Source organism: Pezoporus occidentalis, unplaced genomic scaffold, assembly GCF_034315485.1.
Source record: "Pezoporus occidentalis ecotype Australia unplaced genomic scaffold, CSIRO_AGI_Poc_V1 ctg149, whole genome shotgun sequence".
NCBI classification, from domain to species: domain Eukaryota; kingdom Metazoa; phylum Chordata; class Aves; order Psittaciformes; family Psittacidae; genus Pezoporus; species Pezoporus occidentalis.
Window position 1 is genome coordinate 237,350 of NW_026913305.1, and position 16,804 is coordinate 254,153.

General features: G+C 42.0%; 1 protein-coding gene across 6 annotated transcripts in view; it reads left to right on the forward strand.

Moving 5' to 3' along the window:
- The first annotated feature begins 2,530 nt into the window (after window positions 1-2,530).
- The window catches only part of USP4 (ubiquitin specific peptidase 4), a 37,947-nt gene continuing 23,673 nt past the window's right edge, over window positions 2,531-16,804 (forward strand). For 4 of the 6 annotated variants that reach the window (XR_009963186.1, XM_062610638.1, XM_062610641.1 and 1 more), the window contains exons 1-8: window positions 2,531-2,728; window positions 2,872-2,999; window positions 3,300-3,430; window positions 6,895-7,021; window positions 8,082-8,227; window positions 8,417-8,478; window positions 14,990-15,133; window positions 15,743-15,860. Coding sequence is in view for 4 of the 6 variants with exons in the window: in XM_062610638.1 (XP_062466622.1) it covers window positions 2,565-2,728; window positions 2,872-2,999; window positions 3,300-3,430; window positions 6,895-7,021; window positions 8,082-8,227; window positions 8,417-8,478; window positions 14,990-15,133; window positions 15,743-15,860 (1,020 nt within the window). In the remaining 2 variants the exon portion in view is untranslated. Of the gene's footprint in view, window positions 2,729-2,871; window positions 3,000-3,299; window positions 3,431-6,894; window positions 7,022-8,037; window positions 8,228-8,416; window positions 8,479-14,989; window positions 15,134-15,742; window positions 15,861-16,804 lie in introns of those variants that run through there. The other 2 variants (XM_062610639.1, XR_009963187.1) reach the window with 2 other exon arrangements.

Genomic DNA, 16,804 nt, shown 5'->3' on the forward strand with positions numbered 1-16,804 from the left:
AAAAAACGGATATTTTAAGTAGCTACTGCAGCTTCGGAGCAGAAGCTGCTTGATTTGGGAGATTATTCTTTTCAGTGAAACCTACTTCCCTCATTAACGCAGGATGTTGAAAGATGTGAGTAGAGGATGAAGGGCAGCAGGAACTCACTGCACTGAAAAATCTTTCTCGACACAAGCTGCATATGGCACTTCCTCAATCCTGACTCACCAGACTCAAGCCATTGCAATAGGAGCTGCTTTGTTTTACCCGCTCCCTATCAGCCTGCATTGAGCCTGGCTGCCGCAGGGGAGCAGCCCCCAACGCCTGCAGCTGCTCCAGCAGCAGCCCTGCCTGAAAGGGTCTCCCACCGAGCCTGCTAGTCAAAGGCACCTTACACCGTGCTTACTCAGTGCTAAGGGCCAAAGGATTTTTTTACCTTCTGGCTACTGGGGCTGTGCTAGCAGAAAAACAAACAGCAGCTCCAGAACAGATACAGCCACGCCAGCAGAAGTACAGTGATGTGATTCCAGGATGAAAATTAGCCATGCCAGCAGAAAAATGAGCAATTCCCAGTGTAAGCACACCAGCAGGAACTCTACAGTGCAGAGAAAAGCCTCCCCACCTCGTTATTCCCCGTCTCATTTTGGTGTTCTCCAGAGTAGCCCGTTTCTGGGGGGAAAGGTGAGGTGGTGAGGGCAGCCTGCAGGACTTCCAGCAGATGAGCGCAGCCCCCATGCAGGATCTCGTGCCCAAACATTACGTGGTGTCATGACCAGAAGATGTTTCAGTGCAGAGAGCAGCTTAATGCTGAGGGTAGACGTGAAGAATCCTGTGTGGTTCCTCAGGGATTATAGAATGGCCCAGCTCTATTTCTGTAATTTCAGAGAGAAACAGATGGGCTCATAAATACTCCTTTAGCATACTCCAGTGCTTCTGTGGCTTGGGGACATTGTCCTTGGAACATCTATGTATGTGTCTATCACATTGACACTCCACTTATTTTTCTGCTTATACACTTTTATTGCAAACAGCTAATCCCTCAGTTAGTGCTCACTGCTTTTCCATTCTGTAACATATCAGTCCCCCCCTTTCTAGCAAATGTTTGCGCCCCCAGTGATTCCTCCCCATTCCCCCCCCCCCCCCCCCCGGTGCTGATAGTTGCCATTAAATTTTTAAATCTCTAAATATGTTCAGATATTTGAAGCTGTCAGGAGTGTTAACCAGCTGCAAAGGAGATAATCCTTTCTGCCCCTAGCTGCTTCTCCTGGGTTCCCTTGTGTCCTTTCTGCCCACCAAACCCAAGCACATCTCCTGAAATGGCGGATGAGATGTGGTGCTCAGAAGTGTATATTCCACAGAAATGCCATCAAGTAGAGCCTATGGCCTTTTTTACTCTGCCTGTTCAATGTTCTTTCAGCTACTGAAAACCCTGTTCTCCTCCTGCCTGAGCTTTGTTGCACCTGCTAACATTTAAGATAGCTTTTAGTCACTGTTTTTTATCACTGCTGTCATAAGGCAGGTAGGAAACATCTGCCTCAACTCCACCAGGGTGGCACTTGAAAGGGCTTTGTTCCTGTCACTGTGCCACTCTCACAACAAGCAGCCAACAGGTTCAGCTGGAGACAAGGGCAGGAATTGGAATGGCGGGAAGGAAAGCTTTCGAAAAGGCAGGAGAACACAACACGCCAGACTAGTGAAACTGTAACAATGCCACTTGCTACTATGGAATCAGAAAGCTTTGAATGAAACTATTTTAATTGTTTAACACACTTTCTGTTAGGAGGAGGTAATTCATTAGCAGAGTGAGGTCAGTCACATAAGCATTACCTCAGAACAGCTGACTCACTTTAAAAACACACCTGGTCTTGCTGTAACAGGGTGTGTTAGCTTCTGGAAGCCTAAAGGTGCCCTGCCCTTTGGAAAAAGCAGAAGCAACAGGACTTGACGCTTGCTGGAAGGAGAAAATGTTTGTCTTTTTCAGTGTTAACTGGACTTGCCCTGCTCTCAAAAATCTAAAGGCCTTTAGCATTTTAACCTGGGTTGCTGCAGCCCCACCAGGTCTTGCTGGCAGGAGATGGGAGTACCATCAGACACTGCCTGCTGGGAGAGCACTCCCCTGTGCAGCCAGCATGGCCCACCACATCATCCCTCACTGCCTTTCTGTGAGGTAAAAATACTTCTTTGGTTAGAGTTTGTTGTTGTTTTTTTTTAGAGACACTTTAAAAACTCCTGAGCGATATTCCTGTGACAATTGGAGTCTCCTTCCCTAGCCAACACCCTGGCCAGAGGGCTCCATGAAGTCAGTAATGGGAGAAACAGGTTAAGACTGAAGCAACACAGCACACACCAAACGTTCGTGCCACCTGCTTTCGTGGCAGAAACCTGCCCGGAAGGGTCGCGAGCTTCTGCCACAGACACCGGGACGGGCCAGGTTAACGGAAGCTGCCGCAAGGTAACTACGAGATGGCGGCCCCCACCTCAGGGCCCACACCACCATCCGCGCTGTTCCGGAGCGTAGCCCCGCCTACCCCGTCAGAGGCCGCGCGGCGGGCCGGAGAGAGAGAGGCTGGCTCACGGGGGGCGCATGCGTACGCGGGCCGACATCCGCCCGCGCCAGGGCTCGCGCACCGACATGGCGGCGGCCGAGGGTGGCGGCGGCGGTGGTAGCGGGGCGCGGCCGGACGTCGCGGTGCAACGGGCAGAGCTGGGGCCGCTGCTGGCCACAGCCCTCAGGCCTGGGGAGTCCTGGTGAGCGCACCCGGCCGGTCTTCCTCTCTGTTTCCTTTCCCTCTGGGCGGTGGGGCCTGTTGGAGCGGGTCGGGTCGGGTTGGGTCGGGTCGGGCCGCGCCGCCACTGAGGGGGACTGCTGAGCCTGGTGCCATGTGTTGCAGGTACCTGGTGGATAACCGTTGGTTTAAGCAGTGGAAGAAGTACGTAGGCTTTGACAGCTGGGACATGTTCGGCGCGGGTGATCCCAGCCTCTTCCCTGGGCCTATTGACAACTCGGGGCTCTTTGGCGGTGAGTGGTCGCCGGCGGCGCCGGGGAGCGGGTCCTGGGCGGGGGCTGGGCTAAGGCCGCGGCCGGGCTCCCTTTAGTCCCTTCTCTGTGCACGCGTCTCGTCGCGCGGTTTCGCTTTTGAAGCCGTGCGTTCTGAAAGCGTACAAGCGGCCGTCCCGGCCTTGTAAATACGAGACTGGTGCGGTTTCCTTTTGCCCGTGGGAGTGTTGGCGTTTCTCGGCGTCATGGGTAGTGTGTGTAGGTCTTGAGAATAAAGGATTCTGTTTGATGCCGTGCGTTCTCATGTCTGTCTCCTTTTAGATCCAAAAACTCAGAGTTTAAAAGAACACCTCATTGATGAGCTAGATTATGTGTTGGTTCCAACCGAAGCCTGGAATAAGCTAGTGATGTGGTATGGCTGCATGGATGGACAGCAGCCTATTGTGAGAAAAGTAAGTATGGGCAAGCCCAGTTCTCTTCAGCCTGGTTTTATTGTCTGGTCTCTACCAAACTTAGTGTTTATTTTGCTAGATGTGAGGACAGGATCCTCAGCAGCTCTGTGGAGTTAATAACATAAAGTCTTTTGTCGTGTTGTCTGAAAGAATATCTTCCAATGCTACAGTTCAAATGCCTGAATTTTCAGTGATTCTGAGTTGAGGGGCTATATGTGGGAAAAGCTGTGAACCTTGTTCTGGTTAACTTTTTGCCTTATTATTTGAACCACTGCAGTTTGAACTAGTGCAGTGGTTTTATGTTGCATGGAATAGTTTGCAGTTTCTTGAAAAATTAAAGTTGTCATTATTTGCAGACACAAAGAGGCATTGGAATAGGTTATGTTTTACTACAGGCAGCTTAGGGACTTCCTCTGGAGTTTAAGGTAGTTCTTGTTTTCCAAAATTCTGTTCCAGAAAGTAAATTTGTAAGTTTTGGTTCTGGAAATGCATCAGACACTTGGTTATGGGTAAAAGTTTTTTTTGTTTGTATTTTAGTCTTAGGTTTTTGCGCTGGCTAAACAGAGTCATTAGTCACTACACCAAGTAAATAGTGCTGATATAATGTACAGCATTAATATTGCTTAAGTTTTAAGTAGCGTTATGTTGGCTTGCTTCAAGGAATGCAAGGCCCAGGAAAGTGTAGCACTGGAATGGTAAAAGGAAGTAAGGTCCCTCTCATGCAAGCCCACTGCTGGTCAGTGCTCCTGGAATGTTGTCACTCAGTGTGGGCTAGAAAATACATGGGATGAAAAATTCTGATGTCTTCTGAAAGCATGAATACTTCCAGGTTCACTCTGCTGAGTAGAAAGAGCTCCTGTGTAAACCAGGAGTGGAGGTGTGTGGAAAAGGATTACAGCATGTAAAGGAAATGTGGTTCTAGTAGGGATAATTTAGCGAGGAATAGGAAAATCTGTACTGAGAAGGAAAGCTGGAACCAATGCAGATCAGTGACTCTGAGTGAGAAAGCTTTTGTTAACAAATATGTTTTTATTTTCACAAAGCCTGGCACGTTGTTAGACATTTCCTTTTCTGAAAAATTCACAAGTTGGACAATAGGTATGGATGTTATTGGGGAAACACTTGGTTGACAGGTTTAACCATGTGTGCCCCCTTTTCTTGGGGTATCAGATACCACTATTCAACACTGTAATTACTGGGGGCTAGAGCTTAGAGCTGGGGCTGTTTTACAGGTGTAAGATTCCAAGTTATTGCTGCCCAGTTAAGAGTAAATTCGTAAAGTTTTGAATTGCTATGAGAGTGCCAGTTCCCGTTTATTGTTAACCCAGTAACTGAAGTGGATTTTTATATTTCAGTGTTAAAATATAGCGGAGCATTAGGTTTGTGGGATGATAACAGCCTCTTATAAAAACAAAGTGAAAGGTCATTGGGTACACAAGCTGTAGCACTGCACCTGAGCAGAACATGGCCAGTATTTGGTTACAGTATTCTCCAGGTGGTGTTGGAAGCAAAGCACTTAAACTTGTGGTCCTTGAATGCTTTAATCCTTTTCCTAAAGCTCGATCAATTGTAATTCATACATCAAAATACCCATAAAAGTAGAATTTGGAAAGTAGTGTTCAGGCATCTTTGTAATTCTGCAAGCTGGTATTTCTTCCATCCCTATGTGTCTGATGATCAGAGTCAAGTACAGGAGGATTAGATTAGATTTACTTGTGGTTCAGGTTTCTTTTGATAATCTCAAACCATATTTTTGTGCAGTCTTCTGTAGAGTCCCAAAGTGTTTAACTGTACAAGATGCAGACCAGTGTACTTCCACAGTGCTGTGCTCAGGTTGCTGTCCAGTGGGGTGGACACGTTTTACTGTGACACAGGACAAGCCAGCTGGTCAGACACTCTTTAAAGGACATCTGCAGGCAATTAGAGACTCTTCTTTGTCATTTATGTGTCCTAATGGACACAGTGAGCTCATCAAAAACTTCTTGGAGAGAGTACTTCCATTCCTGAATATGGCTTTTATTTATTTGATTCTTGCTATGGAATACTGGAGAACAGGACGTCCCATTTAATGAAATTCCTTCTGAAAAAGAAATAGAGAACTTGTGAATTGGTTCCTTTGCATGGTTTTTCTTTAAAACAAAAACCAAAACCCAAACCAAACAAAACCAACAAAAAAACACCAACAAACCCCACAAAAAACCAAACCAGCAAAAAAAAAAAAGAGACTGATTTTTCCTGTCAAACGCGTTTAAAGAGGGAGAGTTTTACTTTCTGTTGTAACAGCAAAATACTGAGGATCTTTCCAAATGTGTGTGTTAATTATTTACCTTTAAAGCACCTTACCTAATCTAATACAACCCTATAAAAGCTCAGAAGAGGGAAGCATGACACAGATGTAGGTCATAGCAACTCTGGTGTCACTCAAATAGAATAGAATATTTCAGTTGCAAAGGACCTGCAACGATTATCTAGTCCAACTGCCTGATCACTTCAGGGCTGACCAAAAGTTAGAGGAGATTATTAAGGCTGTTGTCCAAATACCTCTGAAACACTATTACTATTACACCAGATGGTTCAATAAATTATGATCTCAATTTTACAGGTAAAGAACTGTGGAGGGAATTGTGCTGTGGTGTTTGGTGTTCTGTGGGGTTTGGAGTTTTGTGGGGTTTCTTGGTTTGTTTTTTCTTTTTTTTTTCCCTTCATTGTCCAGTTATATCACAGTTGTCTCGTAGCTGGCCCCTGAAATGTGCTTTCTTTCTGGTCTGATGTGTTTTGTGATCTGTAGGTAAAGCATAGTGTCTGCTCTTACAGAATACCATTCTCTAAACATGCTGAAAGCTAGTGGGTGGGTAGGTGTACTTACTGGAGTGTTCTCTCAAATGCAAATTGATTAGAGAACCACTCTGAAATAAAGCAGTGTCATTGAAACAAGTTTTGAGGAGTTGTCTGTTTTTGCAAGGAGAGCAAGGACAGGCTAATGAGGCACATTCTGTGTATCATGCAGAAAAGTAATGAATGCTTTGTCTTAATGTCTTGTAATAGAAGGGTTTTTGCTCTGGTGCTCCTGGCTTATTTCTTTTTTATGCAAACCTTAGGCAAAGACTGGAGGCAGTTGTGTTGTTTTGTTTTTCTTTCTTTTTTTTTTTTTTTTTCCTTCCTCCTAAAATGCTCTGAGTGGTCAAATATTTTTCATGGGTAGTTACTGGCACTGTCAGTTCAGCTCTGATGGTGGACCTTTGGAACTTTGCACTTTGGAAGGAAAGCACTGCGGTTTCTTATGTTTTAGAAAATGAAAACTTCAAAACAAGCTGACAGAAGCTGTGACTTGGAAGCAAGTCAGTGTTCGGTTTATGGCTTGACTTGCAAGACTTGTAACTTAAAGTATTTAGGCAAGTGTACCTTACAGAGCACTGCTCAGTATTTTAACTCTTTTGTTTATCACATCTGCCTTCTATTTGCAGGTAGTGGAATATGGTCTGTTTGTGAAGCACTATAAGGTTGAAGTTTATCTTCTTGAGCTGAAACTGTGTGAGAGCAGTGATCCTGACAATGTAATCAGCTGTCACTTTAGCAAAGCAGATACTGTTGGTAAGTAGTTCTCTGATGCGTGAAGCTGTGCTCTGAGGCTACCTCAAGAGATACTTTGTGCCATACAGAACAAGAACAGTGTTGATAAACTGGAGCAAATCTAAAGAGTACCAACAGGGTAGTCAGAGTTGAATCACATGATGTCTGAGACTGAGGGAGCTACGTTTTGCCTGGAAAAGAGAAGGCTTTGAGGGTCCTAATAGCACCTGTGAGGAGGTTACTGAGAACATGGAGTCAGGCTGTTTACTGAGTAACAAAGCAACAAAACAAGAGACAGTAGTCAGAAATTGAAACAGGACAGATTCCAGCTAATACAATTAAAATGTTTTCTGTGTTAGCATAGCTAGACATTTGAATAGGGCCCAGAAGGGTGGGGGAATCTACCTTGCAATTTTTGAACGGCTGATTGGATAAGCCCTGAGCAGCCTGATCTGAATTCACTGTTGACCCTGCCTTGAGTGTTTAAATGAAGAATCCTCTTAGTTTCTTCCAGCCATAGTGATTCTGTGTATGACACAGGGAGTTGTGATTAAAAGCTTTGGGGAATATGTTTCTAACTAACTCATGTCCTTAAGAAGCATCCATGTCACTCACATCCAGCAGTTCTGTCTCTGGTTTTCCTATGATTCCTTCTTCCTAGTGTGTGACTATTTTGGACATCTTAGTGGCTCTTCCTACACTTCTCCCTGAAACTTGGCTCATCTCTCTTTCTCTCTCTCTCTCTCTGTATGTTTGCTGTATTTTCTTCTGTAAAAATACTGTCAGCTGTCATATTTTTGTAAAGATACGTTTTTTGTTTGTTTGCTGATGTTTGACCTGCCAGTAGTAACTGAGAACACTTCTTTCTTGAACCTTCAAATGATAACTGTTTCACAGCAGCTGGCCTTTGGGCTGAAATTTCTCAGTGTGTTCTGAACATTATTAGTTTGAGGGCTTGACAGGCAAGTATATGCCTGAAATGATCAGTGATGTACCTCTTTGCTGAATGTCTGGCTTGTGAGCTTTTTTCCCAAAAGCACTCATGTTTTATGAATTTTGGTGTTGTTTTGCTCCTGAACAGCTACCATCGAGAAAGAAATGAGAAAACTATTTAATATCCCCGCTGAGAAGGAAACTAGGTTATGGAACAGGTACATGAGTAACACTTACGAGCAGCTCTGCAAGCTGGATAGCACAGTCCAAGATGCAGGGCTCTATCAGGGTCAGGTAAGGGGCATAACTTTTGATTCTCATGTACTGCTTTCTCTACTATGTTTTTTTTGTTTTTTTTTTTCTTTTTTCAGTTGCTTTTATGTACTTTGAGCAAACATTGAAAGTGTGATTTGAAAAAATGATTTTGTGAAATGTGTAGTACGCTTGGAGTTACCTTTCTTAATTATCTGAACTATCTTTCAGATGGTTCTAATAGAAGTGAAAAATGAAGATGGCACGTGGCCTGGACAGCATATCCTGGCCAAGTAAGCAAGCATGTTCTAAACATTTCTGTTTTGTCCAGTTTGTTTGCTAGACTGTAGCCACCACATGTTCTCTCTGGGAGCCTGTTTGTCATGAGCTATTGTGGATTTCTTTGTTTTGGCTTTTTTAAGGAGAGAAAATCTTGAAAATAAACATTCTTCCAAGGTTCTGTTGCTGATTTCTTGTCTCAGCCAGTGTCTTCTGTTACACAAATAGATTGTGTAAGGGTTAAGTACCTTAAGTTCTAGGACCTTTAGGTTCTTAGGAGGCACAGGTGCTATTTACGTTGAGTTAGTCTACTTAAAAAAGCTACCTCTGGAAGCTGCACAGAGGAGGGGAAAAAAAAAAAGTCTTCTGCCATTGTAGAACAAAAAGGATCTTGGAGTATATTTCCAAAGCTGCTAGTGGTGAATGCTTGGAGTTCTGGTAATTCCCCCTTAAAAAGTGTATTGAAATATACTTTTTGTTGTTTCAGTTTTAAGCTGAACAACCCCACTTGCCCCAAAGGCAATTATACAAGCCTACTACAAGTAAGTACTACATGGATACGTCTGCTATCTAATTTAGAGAAGAGCTAGGTAGAAGAGTTTAATGAAATACTGTATATAGAGAGTGAATGGTGTAGAATGGAAGCTGCTTGCAGTGATAAGAAACTGCTCGTACCAAGTCCTGTGAGTAGGCCATAATAAAGAAAATGCTTTTCTGTACAATATGGTTGACTTCCAGAACTTGTTGCCAAGTTACCTCATTTGAGATCAAGATCTCACTAGTGTTAAACTTGAAGAAAGGATCAAATAGGTCAGTGAAACCTTTTTTTAAACAGTTCTCTACTTCTGAGAGATAATACTGGGTAAATGGATCTGGTGAATGTCCATCATATTACAATGAGCTTTCAGTAAGAGCATTGTGTGAAGAGCATCTAAACATTCATATCATGTACATAATCAAGTACTGGTGGACAGTCAGTATTAGAGAGGGAGCCATGCAAGACCAGATCATAACCTGTTGTTTCCACATAAAACAAAGCCAAAAAGGAGCCCTGTAGCATTCCCAGGTCTGTGTTTCCCTTTTTTGTCAGCTAGTCTGCTATGTAAGCACTTCAACCTTTAGAGGTACTTAAATGGAAATGGTTATGGGTACACAGATTAGTGTTTGCTAATGACATGGAAATAAACATTTGCTTATTATAATGTAAAACTTGTGAAATTGTTTGACTTGATGCTGATAATGGTGGCTGAAAGAATTGAATTAAGTCATATGAATAGCTTTATCTGTGCCTTTGTGCATTGTCTTGTACTTAATCCTATCTCAGGCAAACATTTTGCTCTAGTAATTTCTTTCTCAGCTGGAGAAAATACCATTTAGCCAGGACCATGGGAAACTTTATATTTGAAGTTTTTTTCTTTAGGCTGCATCACTTTAAAAGCTTATGAGAAAGTTTGTGTATTTAGAGTTTTGATGCCATAAACCAAACAGGATGGAGAGCATTCTGCTGTTGGTAGAGGAATGGTGAGTGTCTGCACCACTGCCTGTGTGTGCCAAAAGAAGCCTTGGAAAGCTGGGAGTTCATGTCACTCACTGCTGAGAATATGTGCGTGCAAGGTGACTATGAGGTGGGCGAGTTCCCTGTTGTGAGGATTTACCCCCACCATTTGGTGTTAGTCAGAAGCACTGGCTCTTGCCAGGGCAAACAGCTTTTCCCCATGTTTGGCAGCCCTCGGTCTATTTCCCAGCCGTAAAGCTGGCTGACATTTAACAGAAAGCATGCTATTAAACATCACAGCAGTCTTTGGGTGGTATATTTGTATGTTAGTTTGCTTCTCCTTAGGGAACAAAATGCTTTCTTCTTGTAGTTTGAAACTGCTTTTATTACTAGACAAAGTTTCAGAAGAGGGAATAGATTATACTTATTCTAGGAATTTTGGAATTGGAAGCATGTTTTGTTTCTGAAGGGAGATTTTATCAAAGACTCTGTGGAACTTGGTCCTCTTTGATTGTTACTGACAAGACTCCCAAAATAAAATGCTGAGCTAGCAGAGTTCCAGCTCAGTCCTAGAACACATGTTTTTATCCTGGGTATCATTTTCTTGGCACAAATGAACAAGAAATTGTGTTGGATCTGTAATAACAGAACCTTTTCCGTCAGGTATTGCATTTGAAAGCAGGAGTGAAGTTGTATTTAGCATCTGCCTGGTAGCTGTCTGCCTCTCTTTGGAATACTCAGCAGTAGAATTCGTTTTTGTTCTTTGGTTTCTGCTGTAATTTTCTTGCTGTTTCCGATTCCTGCTCTTCCTTTTACTAATGGCAGTGGTGAACCTTTTCCCCTCTCCCCGTGTTACTCTCCTCAGTAAAAGTGTTGAGGAGTTGTTTCGTTCATGTATATGGTATAGCATATGTGGCTTTTCTCAGGTACTCTGTCCTGTTATAGGCATCTGTTCAACTTGAAACAACATTCCATGATATTACATGCCAGAAATTACTGTACAGTCTTAAGACCTTTATGGTTGGTACGTATTTTGTAGGTATGTAATACCATAATTAAATGCCCTCTCGTATTTAAAATTGATGTCCTTCTCCTGGTTCCTTGTGTGCTCATGATTTAGGAGAAGCTTATTTTGTGGGAGTTCTTTATTATGTGATTTTCAAGTGCTTGAGTTTGCAGTAGGTGCCGTGTGCTTTCAGGGTATCGTCAAGTATGTAAGATAAGTCAGGGAGGCTTTTGCATGTAAGAACTTTCTAAATGAAAATGTATTGTGGTCTCTGCTTTGCCAATTAAATGGAAGTCCTGCCTTGTCTAGCTTTGACAGAAATGTCACTGTGTGTATATATATGTATATATGTATTTATTGGTAGTTCAAAGGAGGACTAATTCTGCTGTATCCTCTGAAGGTAGCTTCAACTGAATTGAAACACTTTTTCTGTCTCTGTCTCCCAAACGCTTGAAAGCCTTTTACAGTACTCTTTCAAGCTGTTCCGCTTAGCAGTTTTTCTTCTTATCAACCATATGGCTTCACAGTTTCTGGACTAATTTTGTACTTTTTGTGCTGCAAGTCTTCAGATTTCTTCTCACTTGCCGTTTGTGTGGGTTTTGAAAGGTTTTGTGGCAAGATGTGAAACTGCTGCTGTCTTTAATTGGCAGACGGGGGGCAATGTGCATCAGTATTGTGAAGCATGAAGTTGTGTATGTGGGGATGAAGGTCATGAGCCCAAAATACATGCTGGGCTCTGTAAGAATGTGATACCGGTCCTGGTTCGTTTTCCTGGATGTGAGCTCATGTAGCAGCCTTGAGACAAAACCAATGAAAACAACCTCAGTGCTTCAGTATGGAAGTGCTGAGTGTGCATCAGAAGATTTTGATAACTGGCACACTGATAAAACTGCACATTTTTTCAGTTTATTATCATGTCCTGTGGTGCTGTAAACAGATTTGGAAAGTAGACTAATGAGAGGCTTCAGACCAAAGTGAATTGTTGAAGAATTAGCATGTTTTTTTTTTGCGATAGGAGACTTGGAAGTTAAAATGTTTTATCAGTGAGAAATGTAAAAGATTATTTTAACGCTTAAAAGCTTCTGTAGGATATGAGAAACTCTACAGGCAGCAGATGGAGGTGAGCACAAACCAGTGTGCAAATGATGAAGCCAGGTACTCATGTTGCAAATGAAATGCAAGTTTCTTCTGACTGTAAGGGTTATTGGTCACTAGAACAGTTTGTGGTCTGGGTTGGTTGCTGTTGGCTGTTCTGAAACCATGATGGAAGGTTTTTCTAGGTGTATTTTTAACTCGGATAGGAGTTATTTTGAGAGACTTAAATTGTGCTTAAGCAGGAGAACTGATTGAGCAGTCATATGATGCATTCTCATCCTCAAACCTGTGAAATGATTGTTTTCTTTTTCAAATCCCTGATCTGTAGCATGGTTACATGAAGTCTGTCTTCAATATAGTTTACTTCTCTATGGGTTTTGTTGATGAAATGTAACTGAATGTGTTTATCCCTATCAGAAACATTGTAGTTGTGATCAAAGGGAAGTTGCAGGAGCGTGGCACCTTCCAGTCCAGTGTCTGTTGTGCATACAGAGACCAAACTGAGCATAGTTTCAGTGGTAGCCCACTGAGTAGCCCAGAATGTTTTGGAAGGTTCTAAGTCATGAACTTAAAGAAGAAATAATGTTTATCTCTTACTTCACAGCAAGGTATTGGGGCCTCCATTTCGAAGGGAGCAGAAGTTGCATACTGTGAGAGATGGCGGGGGGGGGGGGAGCAGGTGGCTTTGGCTAGTCAAAGTCTGCAGGCTCCATAAATAAACACTTCTGGGGATAAATGCTTTGCATCCAGGACTTTGTTGTCATCTCTGTGCAAATGAGAAAGTCTCCTTGAGAGCCTACAGTGTTGTGGGGACATTGACAGTAGCTTCCTGGGGTTAAAAATGGAAGCTTTCAGAGGAAAACAATTTTTCTAAGCTGCTATCTGTGCCTTTCACCTGGAATCATAGTTACCTTTGTGATCACCCTGTGAAATGAGGGGGAACAGCTATCCATCATAAATCCTCAATCTTTCTTCAGTTATTACGGGTAGACGAGTAACTTGTAACGTGTAAGAGTGATTATATTTATATTCCCAAGTGTATTTGATTTCTGTTTTATTCTCCTCTTTTGGAAAGCTGTTGGCCTCTCTTTCATTGCTTTACTTCCTACATGATCCTTTCCAATTTCTGACAGGAACTCCGTCAAGATCCTTGATAACTTTGTAGGTAGACTTTTCTCTGCTTTGTGACTTGACTCTTATCTTTCCTTTCTCATCCAAATTGTTTTTTTTTGTTGTTGTTGGTTGTGTTTTTTTTTTAATCTTCCTCCAGAGTTCATAGCTTTTCTGTGTGTATAGGATATTCCTGAAGTACTTCTGGGCACTCTTCAGTTGCCATCTGACTTGGGATTCTGCACTGCCTTGATGCTTCAGTTGAAAAGTTTGAAATCCCTTAAGTTGTTGACCTCCTTTTCTCCTTATTAGATTTCCTTCATATTATTTTCCTGGCATCTTATTCTGTTCTCTCAGCAGGGTCAAACATGTCAAGCAGAGATGCTTCGTTTTCAAGTCTAGCACTTTTTAGATTGCCTTTTTTTTGCTTCTAGATAATTCACTTCTTCAGACTTTACAAAATATGTTCTTAATATATTTACATGCTGTTATTAGTGTGATTATCTTAACCCTTAAAATGCCTGCTTGTGGAGCATAAGTCTGGTAATTGCTGTTTAGTCTAGATCGTCTTGTTCTCTCTTCTATGTTATCATTGTGTCCAGGTAGACTTGAGAAGTTCCACCTCCAACATGTGATGACTGGAAGGACATGTACTGCCCTAGAAATGGTTGTCTTAGTTATTCCAGTAGATCTGCTCGTTCTTTCTAGTATACTTTCCAGTATACTTTTTGGTTGGTGGCTGGTGTTTGATGTGTTTTTCTTTATCATGCTTCAGGTTTAGACTGTGTTTGGGGCTTGCGTTTTCATCTGGAAGCTGAGAGATAAAGAGATACACCAACCAGCTAAAGGTTGAGGGCACCATCCTCTGCTGTGCTTTGGGTGCGTTGGCCACTTTTTTGTGGCTGTTGGTGTCTCACACCTTTTTGCATTCAGTTTTGCATGTTTATTTGAGCAAAGATGGAGAGAATAGACCGTCTTCCAGTTATCTCTCGCTATAGAGATATTAACAAGTATCAAAATAGTTTATTTAATTTTATTTATATACTGCTGTCTTGTGATTTTGCTTTTTTTATGGAGCCAAAGCTGTCTGACAGAACACTGTCATAGAATTTTAGTGCCTTGTTGATCTTTTGGTGACTTTTGTGTTCTGGTTCTTTTCCATACCATAATGCTAGTAGTGTTGGAATAACCTAGGATCCACAACTGGATAGACTTGAGGCTTAGTAACTTTTTTAATCCATTCCAGTATCTCCAGTCTCAAAATGCTGAGGCTTGCTATGCATACCATGTGTACGCAGTGGTGTGTCTTCCCTCTGAGTTGCAGCTACAATATAGTTGTATCAACTAGGCTTAGTAACGAGCTGTTTTGTGTCCACCCTGGTTATCTTCTTGCTAAATAATGTTCTGTTTGAGTGGGTGGTTGGAGTTTCAGGTAGGGAAGGACTGACTTCGTTGCTTTTTTAACAGAGGGCGAGTGTTTTGTGATTTTAAGATTGGGATTTTTTTGCTTGCTTGTCTCAAGGTGGTGGTTTACACATGAACTTAAAGCTTGCTTTTCTGTCACTCACTGTCTGAATTACCTACTTATTTCAGTCTGGAACCCAGATTTTGCTTCAAGCAAGGGCTTTTGCTTCTGATACTGTTGTCTGATGTTGCTGTTCTAGTCAAGTGTTTTAAAGTGTGATCACACAGATCAAAGCAGTAAATTTCTGTGTGGGAACTAACTGTAGCGTGGCAAGTCCTTGGAGTTTTGTGGGAGGTGGGCCTGGGGATGAAACAAGTAGTAGCACTGTTTCTACTTCTTTTTCCTTTCTCCCAGATCAAGCACTGCAACTAGCAGAAGCTTTACTACCTCTTCAAAATCATCAGCAAGTTCTTATTCCTCAGTGTCTGCCACTTCTGTCATTACTAACGGTGATAGCAGTAACTCCTATGGACTGAACAGCTCCCACCTGGGCAGGGGGTAAGAGCAGGAATGTTCCTTTTGCTTCTTCGTCCTTCATGTGAATAATCCCATGCATCCTTGCCTGTATAAAAAAGGAGTGTGATGAGGAGTTCTACTACTCTTGTCTATCTCTTTATCAGACTTTGCTTTTGAAACCCCTGCGTTCTGCTGTTCCTTGCTCACTTGCAAAAGTAGCACATATTCCAGAGTTTACTGTTAGGGCACTGCCTGATTTGAGGGGATTGGGAATATAATGGAAGGGATTACGTCTGTGTGATAGAAGCCTTTCCAGGTAGAGATAATTTTTTTATTAACTCTTACAGTAATATTGTGCAAACTGTTGCTGCATTAGGGTAGAGTGCTGTGTACTTACTGACAGAGGAAAATAATGTGTTATGAGCCATAAATTAATAATAGACTGTGTAATGCTTAATGTTTCTAAAGTTAGCACATGTACTTCACATTCCTGGTATTCATCATTAGCCGCTATGAAGCAGCACAAACATGTAACATGCTGGTTAAACAATTTCATTAAACATCTTTTTGACTGGTATTTGGTGTGACTCTTAAACAGTATTGAGATTCAGTAAACTCACTGTGGAGTTCACTGTGTTGTTTTTTTTCCAGAGGTTCTGGATTTGTCTGTAACTCTTACAGCTGCAGGGATAATGCTTCCCTGTCACAACCTGGACTCTGTGGACTCAGTAACCTTGGAAATACCTGCTTCATGAATTCTGCATTACAGGTAAGAATTTGGGAGAGTCTTTAGAATTAAATGAAAGAGCAGTCTTGCAAACATTGTGGATTAAAACTTGTGGAAAGAAAAGGATGTTCTAATGTGATTCAATGAGGAGACTGCACCTGGAATGAAGAAAAACGACCCAAACAACAAATCTCAAACAAAAAAATGGGCTCGTATTTAATTTGACTTATACATAGCATGTTAGTTCTATAAACAGTATAAAGGACTGGATCTGAAATGATCCAGTAACTTCTGGAAGACTGGGGGGGGGAAGTAATACTAAACAGATGTGCAACTGTAAAGTCCCAGTGCTGTGCTCTGACAAAGATGGGCTGACGTGGAGGACATTGTGACTTGTGTGGGCCGCACAAGTGATATGAGCAGTTCACTGCAGGCAGTTCTGGGGTCCATATTTAAAGATTCCTCCAAAATGAAGAGTGTGAAAAGCCACAGGAAGGGTTCAGGGTCATTGTGTGGGTGTTAAGGTTGTGTCAGTTATGCAAAGATAATAATTACTGGCATACTCATTTCACTTAGTCTCTTAGGTTTATTTGGTTCATTAAAAAAAACCCAACTTGTTAAGGATAGTTTTTTGTTAAGAATTTCAAACAAAATATGAGCCAGCTTGTATGAACTTTAGTGTGGTACAAGTGCTGTGTAATGACTTCTGTCATTCTGTGGTAGCTTTGAAAGCTAGAACAGGTCTTAAAATAACTATAATGCATTATGCATGTCGTATTCGGGATACCAGAATAAACTTGGGCTGCCTTACTTGTTTGTTCGGCGTGACTTTATTTTTAGTTGTATCATGGTAACCTTACACCACATTATATTCTCTATAACTTTACAGCTAAGAGACAACTTCTAGAATTATTTTTTTAATTGTCAAAGTAATTTAATCCAAACATGCTTTAATCTGAACTTTTGCATAGAAACTAATCGGGTGA